Raw genomic sequence first — 10,365 nt, 5'->3', positions numbered from 1 at the left:
AGTGGGGAGACGATGGACAACTGGTTAGCACCTCTGCCTCACAGTTCTGGGGACCGGGGTTCAAATCCCGGCCCCCCCGTGTGGAGTTTGCATGTTCTCCCCGTGCCTGCGTGGGTTTTCGCCGGGCATTCCGGTTTCCTCCCACATCCCAAAAACATGCGTGGTAGGTGGATTGAAGACTCTAAATTGCCCTCAGGTGTGAATGTGTGCACAAATGGGTGTGTGTTTCTATGTGCCCTGCGATTGGCTGGCGACCGGTTCAGGGTGTACCCCGCCTCTCGCCCGAAGATAGCTGGGATAGGCTCCGGCATGGCCGCGACCCTTGTGAGGATAAAGTGGTACAGAAAATGGATGGATGGATTCTTCCAATTACATTTAAAAGATAAAGTCTGCTCCTCAAATAAATGAATCAGCTGTTTGTCTCTCACACTCACTCACAGACACACACACACACACACGGCCTGGTACAACAGTAAACAAAAGGACAAAAGATCTCTGTGAGTGATCCCAAGCGCATCAGCGCAGACCTTATTCACACAGTGACAACCCCGAGAGCCTCCGAGGCCCTTCAAGACCGTTCAGGATCCTCCAAGACCTTACACGTCTGTCCACCACCTTCCAAGTCACTTCAGGACCTTCCAAATCTCTCCCAAACCTTCAAAGACCATCCGAGACCTCCAAAAGCTTCCTTCCATGTATCACCAGGACCTTCCAAGACCTTCCAGGACATTCCAAGTGTCTCCAGGCCAATCCGTCAACATGGAGTCCAGACGTCCTGAGCAGCAACTCCACTTCAGGTTGAAGGTAGAAAATATTCACCTAGAGGAAGTAACATTGCAAAGATGAGGAGATGTTTAGCTTCACCGTCACCTTCACTTCCTGTTTGTGATTTTGAAATGTTCATCTTCAACATCATATCGTATCGTTGTTGTCGGGCAGAATCCGAGCATATCGAAAAGCATTTTATCAGCAAATAAAAATTCAAAAAAACATTGTATGGTTCAAGAGAGCTCACTGTTTTCAACACTTTAGATTGTTAATCAATTGTTTAAAAAACAGAACCAGGTTGGGACTGACCAATAGCATTATTGATCTGTGAAAAAATATCAAATTGACCAAAGTCTAACGAATAAGGTTCTGCCCGACAGTCATATGATGACATCATTTTTCTTGCGCATAACGGTTGTTTGAGTCTTTTTTGGGTGGAAGTGAGTCTACTTCAAGCTCCCAACTAAATTGACGTGTTCCTTTCATGAGGGCAGTCAATGCGTCCCAAGATTGCCATCTTTCTTCACTTCTTACAAATATGATCTCATCCAATCCCTTCTTAACAAAAATTGAGTTTGACACATTGATATCATTTTCATGAGTCATATCAACTGTCTGAAAATCAAAACGACTTAAGGTTTCTTTATAGTCGCGCGGACGGCGACCGCGCTGACGTCACTGCGGCTGTCCCGCGCGTCGTTTGCCTTTATACTCGAGCGCAACCCACGTCCGCAGTTTTGAAAATGTACTGCAGTTCACCTCCAAGTCGGGGGTGTCGCTACGGCTGCTATTGGCTAGGAGGCCACGGGGTGGAGTTTCCTCTGCATTTTTTGGGCCAGTTCCGGTAGCCGTTTTTACTTTGCTTTCAGTAACAAGGAACAAAGCAACAACAATGGCGACCGTGGACCAGATGATAACGTTTAATGATGCTGCAAAATGGATCAAGAAGGCGGCCGCGTAGGTTGTATGTACAACCCCAATTCCAATGAAAGAAGAATCACCTTTTATTGTCATGAACATGCATGTATGCACATGAAATTTGTTCCCGGCATTTAACCCATCACAGTGAACACAATGTTAATGTTCAAACTGATCAACTTTATTTTTAGCAAATAATCATTAACTTCGAATTTTATGGCTGCATCATGTTCCAAAAAAGCTGGGACAGGGTCATGTTTACCACTGTGATTCAATAAACGTTTGGGAACTGAGGACACTCATTGTTGGAGCTTTGCAGGTGGAATTCTTTCCCATTCTCGCTCGATGTACAGCGTCAGCCGTTCAACAGTCCGGCCGGGGTCTCCGTTGTCGTATTTGACGCTTCATAATGCGCCACACATTTTCAATGGGAGACGGGTCTGGACTGCCGGCAGGCCAGTCGAGTACCCGCACTCTTTTACTACGACGCCACGCTGTTGTAACACGTGCAGAATGTGGTTTGGCATTGTCTTGCTGAAATAAGCAGGGTCGTCCGTGAAAAAGACGTCGCTTGGATGGCAGCATATGTTTCTCCAAAACCTGTTTGTACCTTTCAGCATTCATGGTGCCTTCACATATGTGTAAGTTACCCATGCCATTGGCACTAACACAGCCCCATATCATCACAGATGCTGGCTTTTGAACTTTGCGTCCATAACAGTCCGGATGGTTCTTTTCCTCTGGCCCGGAGGATACGGCGTCCACAATTTCCAAGAACAATTTGAAATGTGGACAAATATATTTGGAGTGTATTCAATTAAATATAGGTTGAACATGATTTGCAAATCATTGTATTCTGTTTTTATGTTTAACATAACGTCCCAACTTCATTGGAATTGGGGTTGTAGAACCAAGGGGCAAGCAGAGTACTAAAACAGACCAATCACGAGCGATCATCTCCGCGGCGTTCTATGCACAGCAACAATTTTTGCCGTGTGCGCGTCAAGCTACGCAGACGGGCCGTGCGGGCCAATTTGTCGGTCACGTGATGCAATGCGGGCGTTGGCGGCCGCGCGAGTATAAAGAGGCCTTTACAGTTTATACAGCTCAGTCTACATGATAACTATCATTGATTATGATTTATGAATATCATTCATCCCCTCCCTGAGCTGTCTCCTTATCGTGATGGAGGGGTCTGCGTGTCCCAATGATCGTAGGAGCTAAGTTGTCTGAGGCTTCATGCCCCTGGCGGGGTCACCCATGGCAAACAGGTCCAAGGTGAGGGACCAGATAAAGCATGACTCAAAGATGCCCCATGATGATTACAAACATTGGAAGACGTTTTCTCTCGCCCGGATGCGGGCCCCCATCTGGAGCCAGGTGGTGCTCGATGGCGAGCGCCCGGTGCCCTGGCTTGCACCCATAGGGCCCGCCTAGGCACAGCCCGAAGAGACAACATCAGTCCCCCTTCCCATGGGCTCACCACCTGAGAGAGGGGCCAAGGGGGTCGGGTGCGCAAAAACCTGGGTGGAGGCCGAAGGCGGGAACCGTGGTTGTCCAATCCCCGGCTACAGAAGCTGGCTCTTGGAACGTGTAACGTCACCTCTCTGGCAGGGAAGAAGCCCGAGCTGATGTGCGAGTTTGAGAAATTCTGACGAGTTATAGTCTTGCTCACCACACAGCTTGGGCTCTGATACCAGTCCTCTTGAGAGGGGTTGGACTCTCTTCCACTCTGGAGTTGCCCATGGTGAAAGGTGCCGATCAGGTGCAGGCATAATTATAGCCTCACACCTTGGTGCCTGTACATTGGAGTTCACCCCGGTGGGCAAGAGGGTGGCCTCCCTCCGCCTTCGGGTGGGGGCACGGGTCCTGACTGTGGTTTGTACCCATGCACCAAATAGCAGCCCAAAGTACCCACCCTTTTTGGAGTCCTTGGAGGGGTTGCTGGAGAGCGCTCCAGATGGGTACACCCTCATTCTGCTGGGGGACTTCAACGCTCACGTGGGCAATGACAGTGGGACCTGGAAGGGCATGATTGGGAAGAACGGCCCCCATGATCAGAAACCCAACGTATTGTGAGGGTCTGCTGGGAACATCTGGCAGAGTCGCCTGTCAGAAGTAGTTTCAACTCCTACCTCCAGCAGAACATGTTTCGCCCTTCCATTGTTGAGGCGGCCGACCAGAGTTTTGGCTGTAAGGTGGTCGGTGCCTGTCGTGGCGGCAATCCCCGAACCCGTTGGTTGTCAAGCTGAAGGAGGAGTCATATCAGGCCTTGTCGGCCTGTGGGACTCTGGAGGCAGCTGATGGGTACCGACTGGCCAAGCGGAATACGGCTTTGGTGGTCGCTGAGACAAAATTCTGGTCCAGCATCCACCGTCTCAGGAGGGGGAAGCAGTGCACCATCGACATTGTGTATTGTGGGGATGGGGATGTTGTGAGTCGGTGGGCTGAATACTTAGAGGACCATTTCCAATTCCAGTGGCATGCCTTCCTATGAGGAAGCAGAGTGTGGGCATTCTGAGGCGGGTTCTCATATCTCTGGGGTTGAAGTCAACGAGGTGGTCAAAAATCTCTTCTATGGCAAGACCCCCGGACTTCCTAAAGGCTCTTCATGTTGCGGGGCTTTCCTGGCTGACACGCCTCTGCAACATCGCATGGACATCGGGGACAGTCCCGGGGTGGTGGTCCCCCTTCTTAAAAAGGGCTGAGTTCCAACTATAAGGGGATCGCACTCCTAAGCCTCCCTGGTAAGGTCTATTCGGGGGTGCTGGAGAGGAGAGTCCGTCCGGAAGTGGAGCAGTGTGGATGATTGTCACATGATCGATGCCTTCATACAAAGTGCTCAGCCCAAAATGAAAAAATGATGACAACAGTTGATTTTCTTCAAAGATAGATACCACACGCGCATTTTCAGCTCCGTGCCGACAGCGACGATAAGCTAAGGAGGTCAAAGCCGTCAGCGAGTTTCGTGTGTGTACGGCAAGAAAACTAAAAGATTAAAGGTTGCCGGTACATTGTGCTTCATACTGTTGCGAGTCTCTTTCACATGAAAAAATATCCATCCATCCATTTTCTGAGCCGCTTCTCCTCACGTGCTGGAGCCTATCCCGGCTATCATATTTAAATATAATCTTTGCTGCTTTTTCAACAATGTTGCTTATTGATAGCATACGCTTTGGCGTTGACAAAAAAAGTAACCCTCATGAAAATCGATTGAGAAATAAGGAAGTTACGACTTAATTTCCGTACTTTCTATGGGAACGTCGACCTCCCCATCATGGCCGCTACAGAGGCACGTCGGTTAGCCAGGCTGCTTCATTGCGCTGGCGTAGCTATCCATTCATGTCTATGGCCGTTCTCGTTCGCCGAGAGCCCCCCCGCGGTAGCGTCGAGTACCGCGTCGACTACTGGCGCCCGAGCGGGCGTTGTTGTTTTGGCATTGCGCATGCGCAATGACATGAATGGCCGCTGCGCTGCCAGGCCACCAGGAAGTGAGGCGGACGACCAATCTGACAGACGTTTGGACGCCATCGGCTCGGACTGCGAGCGTCGGGTCCGGTTCCGACTTGGGCCTTTCATGCGAGCCGCCTGCGTCTGCGGGGCCGTGCGTTCCGAGCCGCCCCCCAAGCCCCAGCCCTAACACCCCCCCGGCTCCGGCCGTCGGTGCCGCTCGGCTCGAGCTCCGTCCCATAGCGCGCACGCCCCCACCCGGATGAGATGGGATGCTGCGGTAGCGCTGAGGTGAGCTCGGCTCGGTTCCGCCCGGTTCTTGTCGGATCTTGTCTGCAGCGTCGATGTGTGATTACAACAATCCATCCCATAATCCAAGAATACTGTTCGCTCTTCATCCAATTAGCCGCCACACGGTCACTGGGCCTGCTAACAGCGCCTGTGCATGCATGTGTGTGCGAATATGTTGTGCATTGTATACGTGCTCGTGAACGCGTGTGCGTGTGTTGCAGAGGACAAAGAGAGAATGGAGACCACTGGAGGAGCGAAGCTGCACTGACCTGCCCTGGTTCCTGCTCTTCATCATCTTCTGTGTCGGCATGGTAACGCAACCTCCTCCTCATCACCATCATCGTAGATCACGCTAACCTAGAACAATGATTCCCAAACACATTAACGAGCCAAGTCTATTTATTCACTAGAAATAATCTACGTATGCCAGTGACGTATGGTGACAGGCAGAACATTTGTCGTGAATGCTCGTCCACTCGTGGCTTTTGTAAATATTTTCTCATATCTCTTCATGGGACCACACCGAAGAAATAACATTTTGCTCCAATGAACATTTTCCCTCAGGGGTTTACTCACGTTTGTTGCCAGTGGGTAGGACAATTGAAGGCTGTGTGTTGCGTTATTTTGAAAGGACAATAAAGTGCCCTTTGTTCAGTGTTGTCCCATGGAAAACATCTAGATAGATATACATTAGTGCTGTGAATAAGTATTGGACCACTTCTCAAATTCGTAGATATTTGCATAGTTTCCCCACTTAAATGATGACGATCATCAGACAAATGTAAATAGACAAAGTGAACTTAAAATGCTGTTTTGAAATGGTGATTTCATTTAGTAAGGAAAACAAACGATTCAGTTACCTGGCCCTGCGTGAAAATCTAAGAACTGGTTGGGTCATCCTCAGAAGAAACAACTGAACTCAAGCGTTTTCGAGAACTGGCAATGAGTCTTTCACATTTCTGTGGAGATATTTTGGCTCCCTTTGCCTTGCAGAATTGTTTGAATTCAGCCAAAACGGAGGGTTCTCCAGCATGAGCGGCCTTTTTGAGATCTTGCCACTGCATTTCAGTCCAATTCAAGTCTGGAATTTGAGTAGGTCACTCCAAAAGCTTCAAATCCATCCATTTTCCTCTGCTTATCCGAGGTCGGGTCGCGGGGGGCAGTAGCTTGAGCAGGGAAGCCCAGACTTCCCCTCTTCCCAGCCACTTCCCAGGCCAGTCGAGAGACATAGTCTCTCCGGCATATCCTGGGTCGTCCCCGGGGTCTCCTCCGGGTGGGACGTGCCCGGAACACCTCACCGGGGAGGCGTCCGGGAGGCATCCTAAACAGATGGCCCGGCCACCTCATCTGGCTCCTCTCGATGCGGAGGAGCAGCGGCTCTACTCTGGGCCCCTCCCGGATGACCGAGCTTCTCACCCTCTCTCTAAGGGAGAGCCCGGACACCCTGCGGAGGAAACTCATTTTGGCCGCTCGTATCCGGGATCTCGTTCTTTCGGTCACGACCCACAGCTCGTGACCGTAGGGTTAGGGAAGGTCGTCGTTGCCGTGAAGGCGACGGCACGCTCCTCGTGTTCACATTGAGATGAACAAAAACGACAGCTTTCATGTATTGTCGGATTTGTGTGCCCAAACGTGGACGCTCAGCTCGCTTATCACTTGAGGAAACGCCGTGCAGTAAATTGCAGATGTTTGGACTGTGTTTGGACACACACGCCCACTCACAGCAACATCAGAATTTGCATTTTATTTTATTTGTTGAATTGATGTTCATGCTGTGGTTAAACATATCAGAAGTTACTTACAGTCTTCCAGATTGCTTAATTTATGTTCAAAAAACAATTTCATTCATAAATTCATTAAGAAACGAAATCACCATTTAAAAGCAGTTCACTTGGGTCATATTTGTTTGCTATTTACATTTGTTTGAAGATCTTAAACAAGTGGGGAAACTATGCAAAAATACTTTTTCCAAGGCACCGCGTGTGTGTGTGTGTGTGTGTGTGTGTGTGATATCCGTCCATCCATTTTGTGAGCCGCTTCTCCTCACGAGGGTCGCGGGCGTGCCGGAGCCTATCCCAGCTAACTTCGGGCGAGAGGCGGGATACACCCTGAACTGGGCACATAGAAACAAACAACCATCCACGCACACATTCACACCTGCGGTCAATCAACCTAGCACGCATGTTTTTGGGATGTGGGAGGAAACCGGAGGGCCCGGAGAAAAGCCACGCAGACACGGGGAGAACGTGCTAACTCCACACGGGCGGGATCGGGATCTGAACCCCGGTCCTCAGAACTGTGAGGCAGATGTGTCGGCCGCCGCCCCGCAGTGTGTGTGAGATATATAGAAATCCAAATGCAAAATAGGCATCCTGACACCATCAAAGTTGGGAAACGCCGAAGTCCTCGAAGAGCTCCACATTCCAAGCGCAGATTGTCGTGGTTGTTGCGGTTAATGTTGTGTTGTCCCTCAGGGCAGCGTGTGTGCGTTCACGGTGGTGTCGGGGGGCGCGGCCCGCCTGGTCTTGGGCTACGACAGCTACGGCAACACCTGCGGACGCCGGAACCGACACCTGGACGGGGTCCGGCTCAGTGGCCTGGACCACACGGACAGGAAGTCAGTGTTTGCTCACGCCCGTATTTGGCGCCGGGTGGGGGTGGTTGCGCTGCCGAGATGACAAACATTGCGTCCGTCCCGGTCCTGCGGGGCCCTCTCAGGTTCGTCTTCTTTTTGGATCCTTGCAACATCGACATCGTTCAGAGGAAGATGAAGTCGGTGGCGCTCTGCGTGTCCCTGTGCCCCCCGCACACCCTCCACACCTACCACGACCTCAAGACCTTCGCCGTGCTCAATGGTGACAACAGCGGACACGCGGACAAACAAACGCACATGAACACACACACACGCTCACCGAAAAACACACACTTAAGACATTTCAAGACACAGTGAGCGCCATCCAAGTGGGGTACACACAAAGCCATTTTGAATCGTGAAGTGCCCAAACTCGAGCCGCCAAAACGTTGACCAAAATTGCATTTTTGCGATCGGACCAAAATACTTTTTTCACCGAAATAAATAAATGTCATATGTTGGTCACTGACGGCCGTGCAGAGGTTCAAATGGTTCTCTATTGACACGCAATGCCCCGGAGAATATTGCTATCGACTGGAACCCGACGCTCACGCTTTCAGAATGACATATTGCCATAAATCAACCAGAAATGTGTAAATCTTAAACAACACATCCATTCAACAAACTACTCGTAACATAAACACACATTAACAACAAAAGATGACTTCGTGTCTTCTTTACTGTAATAATTCAAATTTGCATGTCACAATGAATTATGGGAACCGCATGGATTTTCCATCAGCTACCTACGAGCTACAGCTAAGCTAACGTGGCCAAATATGATGCGCCTCGGTTTCGTTGTCGGCGCAGCCTCCATAATGGCGAATCAACTCAACTATCGTCAGGACGAAGGACCGGCAGGTAAGCAGAGACAGATGGAACGCCACCGTGCTAATCGCTAAGCTATCGCACGAAGTCGCACAACACCAAAATACGTGATTGTGCGGTACGGTACACTTGTCGCATGGGTCTGGCGGGAAGCGCATTACAGTGGCCTGGGACGAGATGTCATTCATATTTCACATGAGGATGAAACGTGTGCGCATGCGTTTCAGGTTCTGAGTTGTGTTCGTACGAGTTAGCGGGTCACAAGTACCCCAGCCTGCCCGAGAGGTTCTCCAAGTGTCCCAAACTTCCCGTCCCGCCCAGGTAAGAATAACGACAACCATCATAATAATCAAGCAGAAGAAGAATCCCGATCGTAAGATCCTCTAACGTTCGACCGCTTTGTTCGTCGCCAGCAAGCCTTTGCCGCTCTTCAATCGCTGCACGCCGGTGGACATCTCGTGTTACTCCAAGTTCGCCGAAGCCGTGGTGACCTTCGTGAGCGACGACTCCTTCCTGCATCGAGTCATCGCCGGCGTGGCGGCCAGTAAAGAAGTCATCGTAGGGCTTTGTCTCCTCGCGCTCGGTCAGTCCACAAACGCCCGCCGCCTCGCCTCGCCTCGCCTCCCATCTCTGCCGTGACTCGCCCGTGACCCGACGATCTCCAACTCGTCGATCTTTGACTCGTCTGTCTATCACTTGACAACCACTGACTCATCTCTCTCTCTGACTCAGCAATCGCCGGCTCGTCGGTCAGTTGCCTTTCACGTGTTTATCTGGGACTGGTCGAAATCCGACTCGTCAGATCTGTGATCCTTTTTCCACGGACTCGTGTGTGTTTGAGACTCAATAATTACTGACCCGTCGACAGATATATGGCATTTTGGTCGGCTCTATGACTTGATTTAACAATGACTTGTCAGATCTGTGAGCCCTTTGTCTGTGATTCCACCCCGAGCGAATGGCGTGTGTGTGACGAGTATGACGCCGCTTTGTCGCTGACTCTTCCAGTGTGACTGAAAGTGCTCTGTCAGATACGTGAAGACTAGAATCCCCAACATCCCATAAAGCTGGTCCAGACGTAATTGTGTCTGTGTGTGTGTGTGTGTGTGTGTGTGTCAGTGCTGTCAATGGCGCTGACGGTGATCATTCGCTACATCTCGGCGGTCCTGGTGTGGATCCTCACCTCGTTGGCGGTGCTCGGGTCTCTAGGTGAGCTCGATTCCCATTGGCTTTGTTTTCAAAATAAGAGCATCGCTGTGACAGGCGTCGTGTCCCAGCGGGCACCGGCATTCTGTGGTGGTTCTACGTGGACCGCCGTCTCCACAGAAACCACACGGACGCCGAAGAGGACGAGCCGAGTCGGGACGGCGAGCGGACGCTGCTGGTCTACGCCGTCGCCGCCTCAGTCTTCACGGTAGCGACACGCACCGACGCAACACACGCCTTCAAAATGAGATGAGCGCGAATGTTGTCGAGCT

At 50.8% G+C, this 10,365-nt stretch overlaps 1 protein-coding gene across 10 annotated transcripts in view; it reads left to right on the top strand.

Moving 5' to 3' along the window:
* Positions 1-433: 433 nt before the first annotated feature.
* Positions 434-10,365, top strand: part of slc44a1b (solute carrier family 44 member 1b) — a 20,227-nt gene continuing 10,295 nt past the window's right edge. For 2 of the 10 annotated variants that reach the window (XM_061786553.1, XM_061786552.1), the window contains exons 1-8: positions 445-804; positions 5,649-5,738; positions 7,902-8,044; positions 8,146-8,282; positions 9,115-9,208; positions 9,301-9,470; positions 10,007-10,096; positions 10,165-10,301. In XM_061786553.1, coding sequence (XP_061642537.1) covers positions 694-804; positions 5,649-5,738; positions 7,902-8,044; positions 8,146-8,282; positions 9,115-9,208; positions 9,301-9,470; positions 10,007-10,096; positions 10,165-10,301 — 972 coding nt within the window. In that variant the 5' untranslated portion in view covers positions 445-693. Of the gene's footprint in view, positions 805-5,149; positions 5,428-5,648; positions 5,739-7,901; positions 8,045-8,145; positions 8,283-9,114; positions 9,209-9,300; positions 9,471-10,006; positions 10,097-10,164; positions 10,302-10,365 lie in introns of those variants that run through there. The other 8 variants (XM_061786554.1, XM_061786560.1, XM_061786555.1 and 5 more) reach the window with 8 other exon arrangements.

This window comes from Phyllopteryx taeniolatus, chromosome 10 (assembly GCF_024500385.1).
Source record: "Phyllopteryx taeniolatus isolate TA_2022b chromosome 10, UOR_Ptae_1.2, whole genome shotgun sequence".
NCBI classification, from domain to species: Eukaryota; Metazoa; Chordata; class Actinopteri; order Syngnathiformes; family Syngnathidae; genus Phyllopteryx; species Phyllopteryx taeniolatus.
Note: the sequence above shows the minus strand (reverse complement) of the source record. Positions and strands in the feature narration are given on the sequence as shown.